The 22,599-nt window shown below is 45.1% G+C and overlaps 2 protein-coding genes and 1 pseudogene across 4 annotated transcripts; 1 reads left to right on the top strand and 2 right to left on the bottom strand.

Annotated features, from left to right (window-relative positions):
• The first annotated feature begins 1,909 nt into the window (after positions 1 to 1,909).
• Positions 1,910 to 4,654, top strand: LOC114440976 (actin, cytoplasmic 3-like). Its single transcript, XM_028413673.1, has 9 exons — positions 1,910 to 2,067; positions 2,454 to 2,578; positions 2,683 to 2,811; positions 2,911 to 3,021; positions 3,147 to 3,231; positions 3,319 to 3,480; positions 3,590 to 3,781; positions 3,930 to 4,111; positions 4,189 to 4,654. Exons 2-9 carry the CDS (start codon positions 2,456 to 2,458, stop codon positions 4,330 to 4,332), a joined length of 1,128 nt encoding a protein of 375 aa, XP_028269474.1. The 5' UTR covers positions 1,910 to 2,067; positions 2,454 to 2,455; the 3' UTR covers positions 4,333 to 4,654.
• A 157-nt stretch (positions 4,655 to 4,811) lies between these two features.
• LOC114440973 (GTPase IMAP family member 8-like) lies at positions 4,812 to 9,923 on the bottom strand. Of its 3 annotated transcripts, none has more exons than XM_028413670.1 (5): positions 9,194 to 9,923; positions 9,050 to 9,127; positions 8,741 to 8,795; positions 7,980 to 8,033; positions 4,812 to 7,787 (listed from the first exon to the last, which is right to left on the bottom strand). In XM_028413670.1, exons 3-5 carry the CDS (start codon positions 8,757 to 8,759, stop codon positions 5,371 to 5,373), a joined length of 2,490 nt encoding a protein of 829 aa, XP_028269471.1. In that variant the 5' UTR covers positions 8,760 to 8,795; positions 9,050 to 9,127; positions 9,194 to 9,923; the 3' UTR covers positions 4,812 to 5,370. The 3 variants fall into 3 exon arrangements, with proteins under 3 accessions (XP_028269471.1, XP_028269470.1, XP_028269469.1); XM_028413669.1 differs by having other exon boundaries at positions 9,050 to 9,214; positions 9,318 to 9,923; XM_028413668.1 differs by having other exon boundaries at positions 9,050 to 9,923.
• Positions 9,924 to 12,613: 2,690 nt separating this feature from the next.
• LOC114441222 (uncharacterized) overlaps positions 12,614 to 22,599 on the bottom strand; it is an 82,338-nt pseudogene continuing 72,352 nt past the window's right edge.

The following is a 22,599-nucleotide window of genomic DNA, read 5'->3' as shown; positions in this document are numbered from 1 at the left end:
TGATCCTTCGTGCCATCTCAAAAACCAGATACAGAAACAAACTGCAGGATTCAAGTCTCTACATGCTGCTGTTACACACACACACACACACACACACAGACAGACACACACACAGGCGGAGGATTCCCAGGGATCCTGAGTTTTCCATCGAGCTCCTTCTGCATTCGCACCTTTTTTGGTCTTTGTGCTGCTGCATGTGTGTGTGTCTGTGTGTGTGTGTGTGTGTGTGTGTGTGTGTGTGTGTGTGTGTGTGTGTGTGTTATGACACTCCTCCGGCTGTGAGCAGGCCTGGACCAGCCTGAGAATGTGGGTAATGCTGTGCCTGGCTGCAGGGCGAGGATCACAGGTCAGAGCTGTGGAGGCAGCAGACTCAGTGAGAGCGCCGCGCTCCGTTCACACTGACAGAAGTCTTGATGTTTGATGTTTGTCCTAAAGGAGACATCCACAAACTCTTTATCTTCCCATCATGCATTCCTGTAAAGAAGCGCCCGTGAGCCTCTGCTGCATCTCAGAGGTGGAGTCTGAAGCTCTGAGCAGCTTCTCAGTGACAAACACCATGAAAACCTTTAAATCCTGCGGCACACGGTAACAGCAGGACTTCCTCCTGCGGGCCGCCCGGCCTGTTTCAGCTGCACTTAGCTCCATATAAGGACAGGTAGAAGTTCTGGGGGCGTGGCCTCACCTGGACCGGACCTGTGGCTGTAACCTGCAGGCCAGACGGACAGGTACCCCGAAACCCTCGGACTGAAAACCAGTCGGACTCTTTCATTAAAGTGAATTCAGCCTCTGAGCTGGACGGGTCTGAGCAGGTTCAGGGTGTGGACACAAAAACAGGAACACCTCTGAGCAGCAGAGACATCAGCACGCTGCAGGAGGACGTCCATCACAGAGAGCCCTGAGACAGATGGAGAGACAGAGGACAGACAGAGAGAGAGAGGACAGACAGAGGACAGACAGAGGACAGACAGAGGACAGACAGAGGACAGACAGAGAGAGAGAGGACAGAGAGGAAACAGAAGAAGAGGAAGATGAGGAAGAACAGACTAAAGGAAAATAAACAGCTGGACATCATTATGAGGTCATCAGGAAGTCAACATGACATCACAACATGGCGTCTTGAACTATGACCTCCGCCTCACTGAAACATTGTGAATAAACGTTGCCACATCAGACAAAGCAGAAACACTGACGACACACTGAGTCTTCTTCTGTGGTAATTCACTGTGTGGAGGTGTGGACACAACATGGACTGAGAGCACACACGGACACACACAGCATGTACACACACTCAGCATGTACACACACACACACACACACACACACACACACTCAGCATGTACACAACACACACACACAGACACACACACACTCAGCATGTACACACACACACACACACACACACAGCATGTACACACACTCAGCATGTACACACACACACACACAGACACACACACACTCAGCATGTACACAACACACACACACACACACACACACACTCAGCATGTACACAACACACACACAGACACACACACACTCAGCATGTACACAACACACACACACACACACACACACACAGCATGTACACAACACACACACACAGACACAGACACACACACACACTCAGCATGTACACAACACACACACACACACACACACACTCAGCATGTACACACACACATTAATTGACTCCTTCCTGCTGCTGCCCCCCCCCCCCCCCCCCCCCCCGGCCCTCAGGTCGGACTGGCCAATCAGAGCCGTCCTGCTGCGCCGGAATCCGCTCCAATGGGACCCTGCAGGCTGTCCTCGTCCCTCGCGCCCCCTCCCCTTTGACAGATACCTTGTGCAGCCAGTGAAAGCGCGAGCTGAGGAAACCTGCAGGAACCTGCACACCTGGACCAATCACAGCGCGGGCTGTGACAACCTTACCTTTTATGGACAACGCCAGCTGCCCGGTGCGCGCGAATAAAACCGGTGCGGTCTGAGGTCTGCCGCTGCATTAAGGGAGCACAGCTGGACCAGAGACACACCTGCAGGACTCACCCAGAGACAGACCCACCCGAGACTCAGGTAAGACCCGGACCCGGCCTCTGGCCACTGACAGCGCAGGCTCAGTAAAGACTGTTCAGATCCTGCAGGGTCGGACTGACGGGCAGACAGCTGAGGGTCGTGGTTTGATCCAGAGGACCTGGACGGAACTTTGAGATTCTTCTTCTCTTGATTTAATGAGTCACAGCTGTACCCCTCCTCAGAGTCAGCTGTCAGCGTTCAGAAGTTAAATCAGATACCCTGAGTGTTTATTGGTCCTGGATCGATCAGGGCGGGGCTTCAGACTCCTCAGTCAAACAGCAGAGGGTTAAACATGTGATAATAATAATGATGAGATATTCAGACATGTAATCAATAATCTGATTTAAAGTGATGTAAACCGGCTGAGTCCTCATGTGTCCTTTCAGAAATGGAAGACGAGGTTGCCGCTCTGGTCGTTGATAATGGATCCGGTATGTGCAAAGCCGGATTTGCCGGAGACGACGCCCCCCGTGCCGTCTTCCCCTCCATCGTCGGCCGTCCCAGACATCAGGTACTGTCCAACAGCAGCCGCAGCTCCAGATGTGTCCACATGTTACATGTGACTGACTCATGTGACTCACGTGTGTGTGTGTTTGTGTGTGTGCACGCGCGCAGGGTGTGATGGTGGGAATGGGACAGAAGGACAGCTATGTGGGAGACGAGGCTCAGAGCAAGAGGGGCATCCTGACCTTGAAGTACCCCATCGAGCACGGGATCGTCACCAACTGGGACGACATGGAGAAGGTGAGGAAGCTGGAGTCTGTCTGTCCTCTCTGTCTGTCTCTTTCTCTCTGTCTGTCTGTCTATCTGTCTCTGGCTTCATGACGTCCGTCTGTCCTGCAGATCTGGCATCACACCTTCTACAATGAGCTCCGTGTGGCTCCTGAGGAGCATCCAGTCCTGCTGACCGAGGCCCCCCTCAACCCCAAAGCCAACAGGGAGAAGATGACCCAGGTGTGTGTCTGTGTGTGTGTGTTTGTGTGTGTGACCTTTTTTTGTATTTAAGATGAAACATCTTGGCGTGTCTGTTTACTGCCGTTGCCGTGGTTACCAGAGTGATGCTGACTCTTTCTGTGCAGATCATGTTTGAGACCTTCAACACTCCGGCCATGTACGTGGGCATCCAGGCCGTCCTGTCCCTGTACGCCTCTGGTCGTACCACCGGTGAGTGAACTCCCACTCTGTAACAAAATGGCCGACATCCGAGTCCTGGTGTGTGAGCGTGTGTGTGTGTGTGTTATTGTTCTGCAGGTATTGTGATGGACTCTGGTGACGGTGTCAGCCACACTGTGCCCATCTACGAGGGCTACGCTCTGCCCCACGCCATCCTCCGTCTGGACCTGGCAGGCAGAGATCTGACTGACTACCTGATGAAGATCCTCACAGAGAGAGGCTACAGCTTCACCACCACCGGTACGACCTCCTCCCCGCAGACCTCCTGCAGAGGGAACTAGATCATGATGATGTCAGACTTTTGTGCATTCATTGAGTGTAATGTGTACATGTGACCTCTGACCTCCAGCTGAGCGTGAGATCGTGCGTGACATCAAGGAGAAGCTCTGCTACGTGGCTCTGGACTTTGGACATGAGATGCAGACCGCAGCCTCCTCTTCTGCTCTGGAGAAGAGCTACGAGCTTCCTGACGGACAGGTCATCACCATCGGCAACGAGAGGTTCCGCTGCCCCGAGGCGCTCTTCCAGCCCTCCTTCCTGGGTTTGTAGCCACACTGAGAGGAAAGTCTGGAGGTCCTGGACGATCCAGACTTTAAACCTGTTTATCTGCTGCTCCTCGTGAAGCTGCATGTTGATCAGGACCACGTGAAGTGGACCTGAACACTACCTGACTTGTTGTTTGTGTTCAGGTATGGAGTCGGCTGGCGTTCACGAGACGACCTACAACAGCATCATGAAGTGTGACGTGGACATCCGTAAGGACCTGTACTCCAACACGGTGCTGTCCGGAGGCACCACCATGTACCCCGGCATCGCTGACCGCATGCAGAAGGAGATCACGGCCCTGGCTCCACCCACCATGAAAATCAAGGTACACCTGTACGCTCTGTAACATCTTCGTTATTCGCAGTGAATGTCCTCCTCACCGTCTCTGTCTCTGTCCTGCAGATCATCGCTCCTCCAGAGAGGAAGTACTCGGTCTGGATCGGCGGCTCCATCCTGGCCTCCCTCTCCACCTTCCAGCAGATGTGGATCAGTAAGCAGGAGTACGATGAGTCTGGCCCCGCCATCGTCCACCGCAAGTGCTTCTAAGCAGCCCCTGAGCCCGGCGGGAAGTCCACGTGCTTCTCAGCTGTCCGGTCCAAATCTAAGTGTCGTGAGAACAGAGGACATGAATCCAGTTTACATGAGGTTTCAGCTCCTCCCTGAAGCTCCTCTGAACTCTGACACACGTCTGAACATGTTACTGTCACAGCTCTCAGCTTCCACTGGTCCTGCTGATAAACAGTGTTATCACAGAACATCTGTCTCTCTACCTCTGACAAGCTGCTCACATCTGCTGCCCTCTTTCCCCCTGTCAGCTCGGCCTCTGTGCCTCTTTGTGTCATCAATAAAATGCCAGCGTTTGATATTACAGCGTCTCTGTTTATTTACTGCCAGAGTTTGCACATTAAAACATTCTGACTTGGATTCATTGTCTGGTTACAAACCTGGTTGGTGTGTGTATAAAAACTCTGTGACCTGAAAACAAGCATGTCTTCACCTCTATGGCTCAGAAATGATTGAAAGCATCTTCTGTACAGACTCTAAACTTTATTTTGAAAGGATAATCATGTGAGCTGACACATGGAGTCAGTGACGGATACGAGCTGCAGCTCATTTAATGAGTTCAACACATTATTTGTATTTAACTTTTCACAGAAGTCTGACTGCAGCAAACAGGACAGTAACAGGACAGGTCTTACTGTGGACGACAGGTAATTATTGATCACAGTGTTACATATTCAAACGATGCTTACACCGATAGATAAACTATGTTTAGACTAATCAATACATGCATTATCAGTGGAGCATTAAACATTTAAGTATAAAGAACATAAAAGCAGGAGAATGATCCGAGCTGAGGACTGAAGAGAAACACTGACTGACACTCAGCAGAGCTTCATCTGAGTCTGATCACTGCTGTGAGTCCATCATGACCGGACCTCCAGGCTCACTGCTGTGTCTCCTCTGAGCTGCTCCATGCCACCATGGGACAGAAAGCAGCTTTATGGATCAGTGTTCATCAGGCTGAGCAGACCTGAATGTGGCGGAGGACAGTCCAGACTTCGGTCCACACAGGGATCAGGTTCAGCCCTGATCCTGCTCTGTGGCTGCAGCTCTGTCTCTGGTGTGTGTGTGTCCAGAACTCAGGAGAATATAGATTAATAACAAGCACAGAGCCAACAACAAGACAAACAAGGAGTACGTCCACTTCCTCCTCTTCTGGTGGTACTCCTCTTGGAGCCTCCTGTGCCGTGCTTTCTCCTCCTGCAGGCTCTCCTTGTCCTCCTGATGCACCCGCTCCCAGGTGGACTTTCTCTCCTTATCCCAGTTTTCTTGCGCTCTCTTCATCTCCCGCCTGCACTGCTCCACCTCCTTCTCTCGTTGCTCTCTCTCTGACTGAAGCCTTTTCTCTGAAGCGTCCAGTTTTCTTCTGCAGTCCTGTCTCAGACTTTCTTCTTGTTTCTTCCTCCTCCTCTCCTCCTCCTCTTGTTCTTTCTTCCTCTCAGCACGCTCCTTCTTCATGGATTCCTCTCTCTCTTTCAGTGCTTGCTCTGCCTGTGTCTTCTCCCTTCTCATTTGTTCCATTTCTCTCTGTTTTTGTTCCACTTCTCTCCTCTCTCTTTGGATCTCTTTGTCCTTCTGCTGTGATATCTCCTCCTTTTTCTTTTGCACTGCAGCCTCCACAAACATCTCTGTTGTGTAGAAGGGACCTCCATTTTCTCTCCCCACCCTGTCGATCTTGGCCAGGAGCTCTTGGACCTGTGTGCACTTCGTGCTGCTGTCTCTGTTACTGAACAGCTGGTATCTCCCTCCACACTCACGTATGAGTTTCTTCAGCTGACTGTCTTCACTGTAACTCTCAAACTGCTCCTCTGCTCCTCCAGTGAAGATGATGATGGTGAAGCGCTCTGACTTCTGTCCAAAGTATTTCTTCATCACGTTCACAGCTTCTCTTTCCTCCTGTGTGAAGCTTCCGATCTGCAGCACCAGTAAGAACACATGAGGTCCAGGAGCCAGCAGGCCGATGCATTTCTGAAGCTCCTGCTGAATCTCATCATCAGACAGAGTCGTATCAAACAAAGCTGCGGTGTTGACCACACTGACCGGACGTCCATCAGTCACTCCGGTTGCTTTCTCACAGGTCTTTGTGGAGACTCTGGGTTTAAAATGTTCTCTGCTTAAAATGGTGTTTGCAGCTGCGTTTCTGTGGCCGTCAGACATCCCAACCAGAAGCATCCTGAGAGGCTCTCTGCTCTGATCTCCATCATCTCCTCCCATCCCTCTGCTGTGCATCACCTCCTGCAGCTCAGCTTCAAGCTTTGACACCCTCTCTGTCTGAGCCTTGGTGAACATCTTCATCGTGAAGCCTTTGGATCCTTCAGCTGTCATCCTGTCCACAGTGTCCAACATGTCAGAGACCTGCTGCCTGTCCCTGATGTTGAGAAGCACAGATCTTCCTCCACAGCTCTGACAGAGCTCCTGGATGTCCTTGTCTGTCTTTACAATGTCATCCACAGCTGGATGTGAAGGATCTGAGTCCACAGTGAACAGGATGATGGTGAAGTCATTGACTCGAGAGCTGAATGTCTTCTGGATGATCTGTAACTCTGCCTTGTCTTCATCAGTGAGGGGAGCCACAGGTAGGACCAGGATGAAGGCATGGACGCCCTCAGGATCACAGAGGGAGACACACCTGAAGGATTCCTCCATCACTGCCTCCTGAGCTTTTCCATCCAAGGCAGGCAGCTGCAGCAGGGACACCCAACGTCCACACACCTCTGTCTGATGTCCAACAGTCTCTGAGGAGCTGCAGACTGAATGAAGCTCTGTCTGACCTAAAATGGCCTCTGCTGCTGAGGTCTTCTCTGCTGCTCTGCTCCCACACAGAACCAGGTTCAGAGCAGGTTCCTGCTCCTCAGATCTTGCTGTCATGGTTAAACCAGGATCTTGGTCCTTAAATCCAGCACGGCTCAGATGCTTTCCTTTGGTCTCTTTTACTATTTGACCCAGCCGTGCTAGCAGCTCTTCATGTTTAGTGTCCTTCCTCCTCAAGGATCCAGGTCTACACAGACTGATCAGGTCTCTGACAGGTGGAGGTTTTAATGTGAAAGCTGAGCTCTCCTCTGTGGGCTCTGATATCAGTATCAGAGAGTGATTGAATGATTGATCGCTGAAGTCTTCAAGGACCGTTTGGAGCCTCAGTCTTTGATCCTCAGTGAAGTCTTCAGGCTGTAGGACCAGCAGGAACACATGAGGTCCAGGAGCAGAGAGTCTCACACAGTTCTCCATGAACTCTGTCAGTCTGTGTGCAGACAGGTTTGGATGCAGCAGATCTGGAGTGTTGATGAGAACCATGTCTTTGTCCTTCATCTGTCCTCTGACTCTCACACAGCTGTCTGGTTCTTCCTCTGTGTAAAACTTGTTCTTTCCCAGTAAGAAGTTCCCCACTGAGCTCCTCTCAGACCAGCTGCTGCCCAGCAGAACCACCCTCAGCTCAGACACTGTGGAGACAAACAGGTCTTTCATTTAAAAAGACTCCGACCACTGTTAAAGTTATGAAACGTATATACACAGTAAACACACATCAGCACATGTCTGTAATGAACTGAACCAGTTCCTCAACAGTTTACAACAAAATCACTGCTTTCAGTGATGGAGCATGATCAGAGAGGGAGGTAGGATCGTAGACTCACTGTCAGGAGGCAGGAAAGGAAAACTGCTGCTGCGCTTCAGTGGTTGATCTGCAGCTATAAAATATAAACAACAAAATACAATCAGTTCAAATAAATTCAGCTCTGCTGATGGTCAGCTGGATGAAGATGAAGAGAACAAAGAAGAAGATGCTGAGATGAAGTGAATTATCATTGATGCATGTGATACATGCAGGAAGACAGAGGACATAACCAGAGAGCAGCACTGTAAGAGTGGAGACATTCATGTTTACATCATTCTTTCTGGAATATAGTTTATAGTGTAAGTTCATAATTCACCTATGTAAGAAAATATTTAGTTCATTGTTGTGCAGTGCACAGTTTAACCACTAGGTGGGGCACTCAGCATGAATATGATCCATGTATAGATGCAGTTTAGCAGCAGACGGTCGGTGTGGCTGACCGACCATGACCATGTGACAGCTTCCTATATTTAAATATTTGTATAGATACAAATCAATATTTCTTCAACAGCTTCCTCATCATGTGACCAAGTGACAAACCAATAAGGAGCTGTGTCTTATCTGTGTCCTTATATGCCACAGCTCAGGGCTGAGGAGACTGGGTCACATGACATGGAGACGGCTGAATAACACATCAAAGCAGCTTCACTGCAGTTCATCCTCACTGAGGAGTTCAGACTATGTTTACACTCAGGTTCAATGTGACTTTAATGATGTAACAGGATCAGAGAGCTTCATGTGGACAGAGGGAGGACAATAATAAAGTCTGAGTGGACTCACCTGGTCCTGCAGACGCCATGATGAGCTCTGCTGAGAGGATCACTGAGAATATCAGCTGAGGGCAGAAGTTAGTGAATGTTCTGTTAATGTACTGTTCACACACAGCAATGATTAACCCTCTGAACTCTGTCCTGTCACAGAAATCTAAGATGGCGGCTGAACTGCAGGTATCAAAGTTCAAACTCACAAGACCATAAAACGAGTGTTGAAGCAGAAACACTAGAGAGAATTAACCCATTATTTAACTGAAGCTGATCCACAGACTAAACTCAAACATAAAATCAGCAGTTTCTTCCTCCTCAAACTCACCTGATGATCAATACTGTTTCTATGTGTTTGATCGATCCTCCTGATCAGTCCGTGTCGTGGACCGACTGCTCTCAGCTCCTGGATAAAAACATTTTGAGTGAAAGTTTACCTGCTCCACAGAAACCCGTCAGACAGTTTCTTCACCTTTCACTCCTAAATCCATTACTTAATGGAAATAAAACAGATGAGTGTTAGATTTATCCACAGGTGTAGAGAATAAAGCTGCTGGCAGCACGAAAGGAGGAGAGATCAGAGGGAGCGGCTGCACCTGTGGGTGGTGTGTGTGCTGTAATTCTTTTTAAAGGAGCAGTGCAGAGGCGGAGGCGCTGCAGCAGTGGGAGCTGGGACCGTTCAGGGTCACTGCATGGATGCTCAGAGTGGAACCAGCCTGACTGGGACACATTTAGCAGCATTGAGTGATATAATCTGTTTAGAATGTTTACATCTGTCTGTGCACAGAGGAGGACGGCTGTAAAGGAACAAAGACCAGCGTTAGACATCATGTCTTAGATTCATTTTATGTGAATGCAGAAAAGGACCATTTACACTGACTTTTAGGTTTTTACAGGTGATTAATGTTTAACACATGTTGGTATTGATTAGGATGCAAAGAAACAAATAACAAGTATTTCTCTTCATGTTGCACAGACAGCAGAACCTCTCAGAATGTGGTAAGTAATCATAAAAAGCATTATCAGCCTGATAACAGCACATATCTACATCAACCATCCCCAGCTTTACATATGAAGCTTCTTCCTCCCTCAGACTGTCAGCAGAAGGTCTGACACTTCAGAACCACCGAGCAACAGACCAGAACCATTCAGACACACTTGATGGCTCATTGTCAGCCTGTTATACTCTGCTGTGACACTTTAACCCTTATGCACTGTTCGGGACATTTTTGTCCTCTGAGAGTAATTTTTCTGTTTATTTTTGCCATAACTTTGTCAATATTGAATCATTTGCTCAACAAGCTTAATTTTACATAAAATTTGTGAATATGATTTTAAAATTTTTCATAGGTCAACAGTACACTGTGGACAAATTTTACCCCCTTTCATGTTGTTCAGGACAAAAACGTATATCAGACAAATATTTTTTTGAAATTTCTTTGCATAGACCTTTTAATTAACTTCAGTTCTAATCAACAGTAGTAAAAAAATCATTTTCCCCCAAGATTTTAACCCTTTAATCACCAATTTTATAAGGGGTGGTGCTGAAAATTGAAAAAAAAAAAACACACAAAATGGCTCATTTTTAATAGAAAAGGTGAATGTGGACTGGATTTTTTTTAACCTTTAAAAAAAGTTAACAACTTAATGACCCTATTAACTGTAAAAATCACATATTTTACCTCCTACCAACAGGGTAAACCACCAACAATCAAGAATGCATGATTATGTAGTGCCATGGCTGTGCAGTCAAAAAATGTGGTTATAATGGAAGTCTATGGGACAAAAATGGCCACGAACAACACATAAGGGAGAAAAAAATGAAAATCCAGTGCTGTGCAAAAACTAATAATGCAATAAAGTAAATTTTTTACTGATGTTTGACATGACCAAGACTGTAATAAAGGTTAAAAACAATGCAGTCCACATTCACCTTTTCTATCAAAAATGAGCCATTTTGTGTGTTTTTTTCTAATTTTCAGCACCACCCCTTATAAAATTGGTGATTTAAGGGTTAAAATCCTGGGGAAAATGATTTTTTACTACTGTTGATCAGAACTGAAGTTAATTAAAAGGTCTATGCAAAAAAATGTCAAACAAATATTTGTCTGATATATTTTTAAAACCGTTAAAGTTAGAGGACGTTTTTGTCCTGAACAACACATAAGGGTGTTTGTGAACAGTGCATGAGGGTTAAGATCTGAAAATACACCATGAAGAGGAGGAATCAGAATAGAGCAGGAACCAGAGGACCATCAGACACACAGACATGGGTCTGAGCTTGTTCTCCCTCCCTGCCAGTAGGGGGAGCTGTTGCAGGTACACAGAGGTGGCAGACAGTTCTAGTTATTCATTCATTCATTCATTCCCAGCATCACTATCCAGAGTCCACCTCCTGGACAGGTCAGTACATGGTGTAAATGTTGTGCTGTGAGTTTGGTCTGCAAGAAACACTGAGGGAACATTGAGGGTGTAGGGTGCTTCTATTTACATCTGCTGCTTGGGAAAATGAAGTGATGTGTGAGAAAAACAATCCCTAAGGGGACAATTTTAAATTAATACTCTTAAGTTAATACTCTTAAGTTTTATATGTATTATCTATTTATCTACACTGCTCAAAATAAAGGGAACACTAAAACAACACCTCCTGGATCCTCCTGCTGGATCTGAATGGATGAAATATTCCAGTTGAGAATATTCATTCATCACATAGTGGAATACGTTGAGAACATGTAAATCAAAGTTATTAACCCATGGAGGTCTGGATTTAGACCCATACTTAAGATAACAGTGGAAAAGTGGCTGATCCAACAAGTCAGACTGAGGCTCGGTACTGTGTGTGGCCTCCACGTGCCTGTATGACCTCCCTACAACACCTGGACATGCTCCTGATGAGGCGGTGGGTGTTCTCCTGAGGGATCTCCTCCCAGACCTGGATTAGAGCATCAGTCACCTCCTGGACAGTCTGTGGTGTAGCGTGGTGCTGGTGGATGGAACGAGACATGATGTCCCAGATGTGCTGGATTGGATTCAGGTCTGGGGAACGGGCGGGTCAGTCCATAGCATCAATGCCCTGATCATGTCGGACCTGCTGACACACTTCAGCCTCATGAGGGTGAGCATGGTCATCATCAGAGGGACCTCAGGGCCCACTGCACCAGCACATGGTCTCACAGTGGGTCTGAGGATCTCATCCTGGTACCTGATGGCAGTCAGGGTACCTCTGGCTAGCACATGGAGGGCTGTGCCTCCAAAGAAATGCCTCCCCACACCATCACTGACCCACCACAACTCAATAACAATAACAGAAACATGCATATTAGTGGCCTGCTGGAGGTCATGTTGCAGGGCTCTGGCAGTGCTCCTCCTGTTCCTCCTTGCACAAAGGAGGAGGTAGTGGTCCTGCTGCTGGGTTGTTGCCCTCCTACAGCCACCTCCACGTCCCTTGTTGTACTGGCCTGTCTCCTGGTATCTCTTCCATGCTCTGGACACTGCAGACAGACACAGCAAACCTTCTTGCCACAGCTCTCAGTGATGGTCCATCCTGGTTGAGCTGCACTACCTGAGCAGCTTCTGTGGTTGTAGACACCACCTCATGCTACCTCTAGGGCTGAGAGCACTGACAAAATGCAAAATTGATCAAACATCAGGCAGAAAGGATGAGAGCAGAGAACTGGTCTGTGGTCAGCACCTGCAGAACCTCTCCTTTATAGGGCTGTCTTGATCACTGCCTCTCATCTCCACCTGTTGTCTGTTCCATTTGACCAACAGCAGCTGGAACTGATCCACAGTCTGTTGATCCTAACTGGACAGGCTGATTCACATTAGTGGGACTGACTTGGAGTCACAGTGTGTTCTTTAAGTGTTCCCTTGTTTGTTGTTTTGGCATTGCTCACCTGAAGGTCTGTCGGTTTATTAATGAATATTTGTATACATCTCAGCAAGAAGTTTTTAATAAATCGCCTCACAAAATGGAACAGGAAGATTTAGTCTGTTCAGGTTGTGTCTTCTTAGATTCTATGACTTCTTTTAGAAGTTTCTCTATCAGGTCACTCATTTCTTCTTGTTGTTTGCTCTGAAGGTGTTCCTTCTCTTTGCCGTTTGCCTTTGTCATTTCCTGTTCATGCTTTGTCAGTAAATCTTTGATCTTAGTCAGATTTCCACTTTTCTTAGACACACACTTCACTAAGTCTTTGATTTCTTCTTTGTGTTTGTTGTTCTTTTCTTTTTCCTTGAAGGCTGACAGTGCCTTCAACATGTCATACTTTTCATCTTTCTCTTTCATTTCTATCTTATAATCTTCCCGCTGATCTGCTAATTCCTTTGTGTGTTTCTCTTTAAATTCATTAAACTCTTCAGCCTTCTTTCTGGCCTCCTCTTCATACGTCTTCTTCAGATTCTCCAGTTTTTCCTCCTGTTGTTTTCGTTCTTTTTCTTCCTGTTCTCGTCTCATCTCATCCTCTTCTCTTCTTTTCTTTTCATGTTCCTCTCTTTCCTGTTTGTACTTGTCTTCAAGTTCTTCTATTCTTCTTTGCTCCTGCTGTCGTCTCTGCTCTTCTTCTTCTTTCTGTCTCTCCCAGGACTCCCTTCGTTCTCTCTCCCACTCTTCTTGTTGTTTCTTCATCTCTTCTCTGGTCTCTTCCAGCTTTCTGTCGACACTCTTCTTTTCTTCTTGTTCTGACTGAATCCGTTTGTCCAGAAGTTCAAGCTTAGTTTTTAATTCCTGTCTGTGTTTTTCCTCCTCAGCTTCTTTCCCCCTTTTCTCCTCTTCTCTCACTTCCTGTTCCTTCTTCCGTTCTTCACGCTCCTTGTTGATGTCTTTCAGTTTCTGGTCTCTTTGCTGTTGAATTTCTGCCTTTTCTTTTTCCATTCTTCTTTTCATTTCTTTCATTTCCTCCTCATGTTTTCTTTCTAGCTCCTCCCTCTCTCTCTTCATCTCTTCCTCCTTCTCCTTCAGGATTCTCTGCATTTCTTTCTTTATGGCTGCTTCGGCCTCTTGCAGCATCTCATTGGTGAAGCAGCTGCCTCCATTTTCCTTCAGCATGGTGTCGATCTTTGTTATCAGCTCTCTGACCTGTGTCTGGTTGTTTTCATCATAGTTATCAAACACATGGTATCTTCCTCCACAGTCACTGATCAGCTTCTTAAAGGAAGCATCACAATCCTCTTTAATGTAGTCTTCAATAGACTGCTCATCACGCTTCAGTTTATCTCCTCCAGTTAAAAGAATGATGGTGAACTTCTCTGAATTCTTTCCAAATCCTTCCCTGATATGTTTTAATGTCTCCTTGTCCTCTGCTGTGAGTCTTCCGATCTGTACCACCAGCAGGAAGACATGCGGTCCTGGAGCCAGCAGACTGATACATTTCACCATCTCCTCATTAACCTCTTCATGGGACAAAGTGGTGTCAAACAGACCAGGAGTGTCGACCACAACAACAGGACGACCGTCCACCTCACTTTGTTCTTTCTGACAATGTTTAGTGACTGATGTTTGACTGGATTTGGCTTTAAACTGTCTCCTTCCCAGAATGGTGTTTCCTGAAGAACTCTTTCCGTTGCCAGTCTTCCCGATCAGCACGATCCTGAGATTCTCTGAGCTCTGCTGCTCTGCATCAGCTGTAAGTGTAACACAGAATAGACACACTTTGATTAATAATTATCTAACTAGGCCACGCCTCTGAATTGACAGCTTTATTTGAATGGGAATTATAGGCAGAGGGGAAGAGACGAAAGGATGAGAGTAGAGAAAATGAGGAGCATGTGGAGAAAAGGAGAGAAGGGACAGAAGGAAAACAAAGGGGGTTGGGGAGAACTCCCTTCCCTTTGACAGGAAGAGACCTTGAACAGGAACTGACTCATAAGAAGAACCTTCCTGCTGACAGTCGGTCGGGTAGAGGAGGAGAAGAGGGAGACAGGACAGAGAGGATGAAGGACAGAGAGAAGAGGGAGACAGGACAGAGAGGATGAAGGAGAGAGAGAGGAGACGAAGAGGGAGACAGGACAGAGCGGATGAAGGAGAGAGAGAGGAGGAGAAGAAGAGGGAGACAGGACAGAGAGGATGAAGGAGAGAGAGAGGAGAAGAAGAGGGAGACAGGAGAGAGAGGATGAAGGAGAGAGAGAGGGGAATAAACATGAAGCAAACATCACAGTGATTATATTATAGTGGAGGGCACATGTATATATAGGTAATCATGTAATGAGTGAAGCGTGGCCTTATTCCTGAACCCAAGTTTAAACTTTTTAATTACTATCTTGGACTTGTATCTGTCATTTGAATTTCATGGACATGGATAAGGAGGACTCAAAGACAAAAGGCAATTTAAGAGACACCTCATCAAAAAATTCAAACATTTGATGAAGACTTTGATGGTGTTATGGACAGTGGCCTGTATAGGCTATTCTGTTGTATTGCGTTTTGTCCGCAGCATGAGGAGGATCCTCTCCAGGATCAACCCTCGTAAGGCAGCTAGACCGGACAGCATACCTGGATGTGTCGTAAAGAAATGTGCTGAGATTAAGGATGTCCCAGCATACATCTTTAAGTGCTTCACAGCTACCACAATAATACCAGTAACAAAGAATCCCCACCCACCCACGCAGCTAGGATGATTACTGGCCCGCGTGCTTCAAGCGGCTGGTCCGGTGGTATAATTAACAATCTCTTCTTCAATGTGGGGAAGGCCTGTGAAGGACTTCAGGAGAAGGCCTATGTAGTACGTAGGGCTGATAGTCATAGTTATAGACTTTAACGGTATGACTACAGACACAGCAAGAACAGGGGTAACGCACTCTTATAACTTTGTTATGCTGTTATAGGCCACCGCTCCCGGACGACACAAACATGATCCAGCAATGCGCACATACTCCCACCGGACTCTGACAGAGAACGTCTGTTGTTTTGCCCACCATTGCTGATGACATGATAGCTGGATAGCCGGAATTTTATGACTACGCTAGGTTAAGATAACGGTGCTGATGTCCATGTTTTTATTTTATTTTTTGCCATTGAAATACGCTGTTTACATCCCGCTCTGTGAGCATTGATGGGACCTTCGGCAACTTTGCGCACGATTGGACGCAGAGTGCTGTGGGTCTCTCTGCTCTGCCTGCAGCTGAACCTGCTGCGTGAAGCTACACAGACTGACCCGCATATAAATGCACTAAGGCAGGGGAGGAGCTCACGGTTGCTGCTTGTCGAGGACAGTAGCCTGACTGCAGAATGATTTCACGTCAGTCTCCAAAAGTCACCAGAGACAGCCACTAGTTGCTTTTGACACAAAAAGATTTGGAAAGCCTCCAAATGTAGCGAGAGAGACGCAGGTTTGAATTTACTCACATGTGATTTTGTTCTTTTTCAGCCCCTCGAGTTCTCTCTGTTGTCTGCTGATGTGTTCCTCTTGTTGTAGGACTTTGTCCATCTGGGCATGTAAAAATGTTGATGTTGTGTAGCAGCGTGGTTCATGGTGGGATGGTCTCATGCTGTCCACAGTGTCCAACAGCTGTCTGATCTGCTGCTGGTGTTTCAGATTTAAAACAGCAGATCTTCCTCCAAAACTCTGACGTAACCTTTGAATGTCTTCATCTTTTTCTACAAAGTTAACCACAGCTGGATGTGTAGGATCTGAGTCCACAGTGATCAGAATGATGGTGAAGTCATTGACTCGAGAGCTGAATGTCTTCTGGATGATCTGTAACTCTGCCTTGTCTTCATCAGTGAGGGGAGCCACAGGTAGGACCAGGATGAAGGCATGGACGCCCTCAGGATCACAGAGGGAGACACACCTTAAGGATTCCTCCATCACTGCCTCCTGAGCTTTTCTATGCAAGGCAGGCAGCTGCAGCAGGGACACCCAATGTTCACACACTGGTCCCTGATGTCTAACAGTCTCTGAGGAGCTGGCTGGAGGACCAAACATTCCTCGTCCCAGAATATGTTTGACTGCTGAGGTCTTCTCTGCTGCTCTGCTCCCACACAGAACCAGGTTCAGAGCAGGTTTAGAACTGTTAAAGGGTATTACAACATTGTCCTCTTCAGTTAATGTCAGACTTCCTCCTCTGTTTTCTGTCACTATGTCCTCCATTCTCTGCATTAACTCTTCATGCGTGGACTGATCCTTTTCATCCACATTGATTCTGAGCTGTCTTTGTCTGCAGTCTTGGATGAGTTGTCTCAGAGCCTCGTTCTCTCTCTCCTCATGTGTCAGGATGACCATGCAGTGGTTGAAGACATGTGGACCAAACAGACTCAGGATGAACTTCAGGGTTTTTCTGTCCTCTTCACTGAACTCTGAAGGTTTCACTAACAGCAGCAGGACATTTGGACCAGGAGACATATGATTCACACAGCTCTTCATCTCCTCTCTCAGTGTTCTCACAGACAGACTGAAGACGTCTGCAGTTTTCACCACTGTCACAGATTTCTGGTTCCACTCTCCACTGGCAGCTACACACTGTTTTTGTGCAAAGTATCTTGAGACATGAAACTCCTTTTTCCCAGTGATCATGTTTCCTAGTGTTGTTTTTTTGTCGTCACTTTTTCCAAACAAGATGATTCTGAATCCATCTGCAACAAACAAAAACATCTGCAGCATCCTGTTCATTAAAATATGAATGTTGATTAAACACATATATTTGACTTTCAGCTGTTTGAAGCTCGACTTCCTGACATGGCTGTCCCTGTAATAAAGACAGTTATGTCAAGAAGGGACAGATGTCAGTATGATTCTGTGACATCACTCTCACATGTCTGTAACAAACATGTTGCATTCATCACTCAGTACCTCCAACAGGATCCTGGACATCAGTGGCTCCTTGTTTGAAGGTTGGAGGACCACTTGATGCCTCTTCATAAACATCACCGCTCACATGATCTCCATGGTTCTCCTCCACCATGTCTCCCATCACTCTGAGCAGCTCCTGTTGTTCAAGCTTCTTCTGCCACAGCAGCTTATCTTTACATCTTTGAATCATGTCTCTCAGTGATGGATGGTTCATGTAGTCTTCAATGGAACCTGAGCTCTTTCTGGGCTCTGATATCAGTATCAGAGAGTGATTGAATGATTGATCACTGAACTCTTCAAGGACCGTTTGGAGCCTCAGTCTTTGATCCTCAGTGAAGTCTTCAGGCTGTAAGACCAGCAGGAACACATGAGGTCCAGGAGCAGAGAGTCTCACACAGTTCTCCATGAACTCTGTCAGTCTGTGTGCAGACAGGTTTGGATGCAGCAGATCTGGAGTGTTGATGAGAACCATGTCTTTGTCCTTCATCTGTCCTCTGACTCTCACACAGCTGTCTGGTTCTTCCTCTGTGTAAAACTTGTTCTTTCCCAGTAAGAAGTTCCCCACTGAGCTCCTCTCAGACCAGCTGTTCCCCAGCAGAACCACCCTCAGCTCAGACACTGTGAGACAAACACTGTAATTATATTATGTTAATAGTCCATAGTGGTCTCATTTTTTATAACAGGTGTTTTTGTCAACTGATTCTGCTGCACACATTAAAACATGTCTGTCATAAACTGGTAAGAATTTCTTGCCCATCTGTGGTTTACAATGTTATTGTACTTTAAACACATGAAACTGAACATCATAATGTGCAACACTAATTATTGTTCTGTTTGAAGGATCACTCATTAAACACAGTTTAAAGCAACATAATTCTGACACAGACTCACTGCTAGGAGGCAGGAAAAGAAGACTGCTGCTGCGCTTCAGTGGTTGATCTGCAACTATAAGAACACAACAACATTCATTTATCCCATTAAAGGAATCACAGTAACATTGAACTATGAGTTATTATGTATGGCCTGCTAAAGTACAATTCTTTCGGTTCAAATTCAGTTCTGCTGATGGCCAGCTGGGGGGAAGAGAAGAGAACAAAGGAGAAGAAGAATATTTGGAGATAAAGCAAATTATCATTCATGTATGTGATACCAGCAGGAAGACAGAGGGCATAACCAGAGAGCAGCATGAAGCTTAGAGCGTGCACAGTGTGCTCAGCAGGTTACTGCTACTAAGAATAACTGGAGCATAAAACTGTTCTCACACCCAGCTCGTCACATACATTCATACTTAAACTACAATCCATCAGCTTTAAACATGAGGGCAGAGCTTCATCCTGCCTAAAAAAAGGAAGACTGACAGCTTGGCGGTGGAGCTCTCATGGTGTCTTTTCTCTGAGCTTAGAGACTGAAGTCTGCCAGAATATCCTACACATTGAAAGGTGATGGTGGTTTACTGTGGCAGAGAAGACTATGCAAATGCAAACCCAACATGAAGCGAACATCCATTGTCCAGTCTTTACATTTGTGTTGTGGGGCTTGCATTAGTGAGCCACTATAGCTTCCTCTGTGTTCAAATATAAGACTGACAAGACTGACCTAATGGCTGGGAGAGCTTTATCTACTTAGGGTCCAAAACACTGTGGGCACCAGGGAGCATTGATCAGAACGCTGGAGATACATTCAATTGCCTCTTTATTGACAATGCTGTACCTCTCACAGTTCTCCAAAAGGGAAGATAACTAACAATATAAAAATGTATCCTGACAGCTACTGTTGTACCATTAAACTGTGTTAAACGTTCATAAAATACAACATAATAAGTCATAATAGAATGACAATCTGAACTATGTTAAATACAAACTGCAAACTTACGTTATAGTTACACATGTATGTTTAGTGCTGATTGCATATGCGACTGAAGTGCATTAGCTCCCATCCAGTTGACAGTGAAATGTTTTTACAACCCGAACAATAAGCCTGCCAGTTATTCCCCACTACAGGCCTGAGCCAGTCCTTAAATGCTGGGTCTTCCACCCAGCTGTCAGAAAACTTGGATCTGCCCATGATGATAATAGTTGTCTGGAGTGGACATTGAAGATATGCCTAGCAAACCAAAACTGTAAGCCGCCAGCACACAGTGTTTGAAATGTGGAGCGACCACTGAATATGGCGTCAAACAGCTGAGACGAGGATCTGGATATGGCTAAATTCCACTTTTAAACTCACAGTTTAAACTAATGCAAACTTCAGCAGATAGAATTTCAATCAAAATAGGACACCTCAGAGTCTGAAAAAAGTAATACCTATTTTAAAAAAATAATACCTCTAAAACAAACTAACACTTTTAATGGCCTTAAATTTTTCAATATTAATTTATCACCTTTAAATACTTTTAAAACCCCACAGACACCCTGAAACTGGGAGTGAGGTCTGTAAACTATGTGAATAACAATAATAAAAGTATTCATAAAACAGGCGAGCAGGCTGCTGTATGATATCAATATAGGATGGATAGTAAAAAGGGTAGCAAACAGTTTACTAACAGGAAATTGTGTAAGAGCGTAGGCTGCTGAGGGCTACGGTGTCACAACAGTGCAAGACAAATACACACTTCAAATACAATCTGAATTATGTGAAATGTCTGAGATTTAGAGGCAGAAAGTCTCTTAGAGTCAAGTTAATGTTTGTTTTGTGTAAGAACATCAGAAACATCATGACCAAACACCTCCACTTCGGTCTCATATGTCCCATTTCCACAGGCGTTTATTGCAGGGTTCCTACACATTTTCAAATATAAAATTCCAGACTTTTTCCATACTCAAATTCTCAGATTTTGGAGACACGTGCTCATATTGTGGCATATCACTAAAATGCATATCATATTTAGCTGATGTTTTTAGTGTTTTAAAGCTTCAGATGATTCATATTCTTTGCTTTAAATTGAAACTGCCGAACTAATCGGTTGCTATCGGATTGTAAAGAGAAGTTACACTAATTTAACACAATGTGCATCAGAATGAAATCTCCTACCCGACCTTTAAAACACACAGATGTGTAAAGATGTGAAGCACATATGTTGTGCAAAATAAACAGGAATATTTTTCTGAACTGTATGGAACTTGTTGGTAAAAGGATTTTAAAAGGATCTTATGTAACGCTGATTTTACATGCCAGCAGGGCACTTTCTCTGCTCTACTGAGGGTAAACCAGTTGATTTGTTAGAATGCTATTGACTGAACTGGCAAACTAGTTAACCTAGCTGGGTATCCAGGTAGGCCTACTTATCTTCCTGTCAGAACAGTGATTACTTGTATGGACTCAGAAGTATAAAAAAAATTAATTATTATAAATATTATATTGATATATTATGGTGGGACTGGCTGCTTTACGTCACAATTAACAGTTTCAGAACACAGAACACCACGTTTCTCTCCCGCTGCAGGCATTGCAGCACATTTCCTTGGCAAAATTTAACGAACTCCATTAGTCTACATTTCTGAAAGTTGAGTTGCATTTTATAATGTTGCGGCAAAAGTCTGGAAATGCAAATATTTTTCCATACCCTAATTTCACTTTTCCAGACCTGGAAAACACTAAAATCAAATTCCTTACTTTTCCATACTGCCTACGAACCCTGTTAATCAGATGCAGTTTTGTGAACACCATGCTTCCAAGTGCTTTTTAGACAGAAGAGTCTTTCTCCTGGTCCCCCTTCAAACAAACTGTACTTCGGTCTTCTAGCTGTGCTGTCACATTAACATTTAACATGCTCAGGCCTGTGGGCTCTGACATGCAGCAGCAGTACTGAAAATCGCTCTTTACATATTGTGTTGATTGGGAATACCTGTCACCATGACAACATTACCTCTGGCAAAAGAATGTCCTGTGGGATTGCCATCACAACTAAAATAAATGTACAAAATAGGCATAAAATATTGTAACTAGGGATGAACCGATCCGATATTCAGCATTGGTATCAGCCCAATACTGTGTAAAAATGTCAGGATCAGATATCAGATGATAAAACTTTAAACATCTGATTGAATTTATTGGCTCAAATGATCATGTCAATGTTTAGCTACACTTGGAGGGCCACGCTAGAGTAGGAATATATACAAATATATATTTAACACTCGGATCTGGTACTGACTGTACTGTCTGTTACTTTCTATGGCCCTCGTCTGTGGAGCAGCCTGCCTGAGGACTTGAGGGCAGCAGCTAGTGTGGACGTTTTTAAAAGCGAAGACCTGGCTTTTAGTTAATTATGTTACATTCATCGCTTTTTAGTTCCAGCCTATTTATGATTTTACTATGTGCTTAACTCGTTAGATTTTATGAATGCTATTATTTATTTATGTATTTATTTAGTTTATGCACAGTTCTGTTAGTTCTTTAAGCTCATTTTAAGTCGTATTGTTTTATTGATTGTTTGACTGTTTGATTTTATGGATTTCTTTGTTGTGTATTTCCTCAGTGTCTCCTCTCCCTTCAAGAATTTCCTTCGGGATTAATAAAGTTTTATCTTATCTTGTCGCATTACAAACCTTGCAAGTAATTACAGTGTTTTCTTGGTCCGTATCTTTTAATCCTTTATCCTGTGTTTATTTTTCTTTTAATTTAAGTCGTTTTTTAATAAATTAAATTTCTTTTAATAAGTGTGTGTGTGTTTGCATGTGTGCATGGTACGCATTTTTGGGTGTGTGTGTGTGTCTGGGGGTCTTTCTGTAAAGCACTTTGCTTCAGCATTCTCTATATAAATAAAGTGTTGATTGATATTGTCTGTTACTGACTGCACTGCCTAATGTTCCTGTAAAAATCATCTCATTGTGTGATTGTCACATTTTGTAGCTTCTCATTCAGTCTGACTCACAGTCAGGACGGTCAAACTCAGGGCTGTGGCTGCGCTGCTGTGAACCATCATCACCTGTAAGAACACACACAGATCAGAGCCTGATGTGAACATTTAAAAACTAATCTAGACACATTTAAAATGATCTGATCGGTGGTCCAGACCATATTAATATCATCATACCTATAAAGTTACATTATTACTGTGCTTCTTTCTGTGCTCACAGAGAACACCAGATTCAATGTG

The sequence above is a fragment of the Parambassis ranga genome, chromosome 9 (genome assembly GCF_900634625.1).
Source record: "Parambassis ranga chromosome 9, fParRan2.1, whole genome shotgun sequence".
In the NCBI taxonomy this organism is placed as follows: Eukaryota; Metazoa; Chordata; class Actinopteri; family Ambassidae; genus Parambassis; species Parambassis ranga.
Note: the sequence above shows the minus strand (reverse complement) of the source record. Positions and strands in the feature narration are given on the sequence as shown.

Excerpts from the sequence above, each read along its gene's own strand:
- LOC114440973 (XM_028413668.1), bottom strand. Across the intron at positions 7,788-7,979 it reads TCCTTTCCTGCCTCCTGACA|TGTCTGAGCTGAGGGTGGTT; the intron begins GTGAGTCTACGA and ends TTGTCTCCACAG.
- LOC114440976 (XM_028413673.1), top strand. The coding sequence starts at position 2,456 with ATGGAAGACGAGGTTGCCGCTCTGGTCGTTGATAATGGATCCGGTATG. Across the intron at positions 3,481-3,589 it reads CTACAGCTTCACCACCACCG|CTGAGCGTGAGATCGTGCGT; the intron begins GTACGACCTCCT and ends TCTGACCTCCAG. Across the intron at positions 4,112-4,188 it reads CACCCACCATGAAAATCAAG|ATCATCGCTCCTCCAGAGAG; the intron begins GTACACCTGTAC and ends TCTGTCCTGCAG.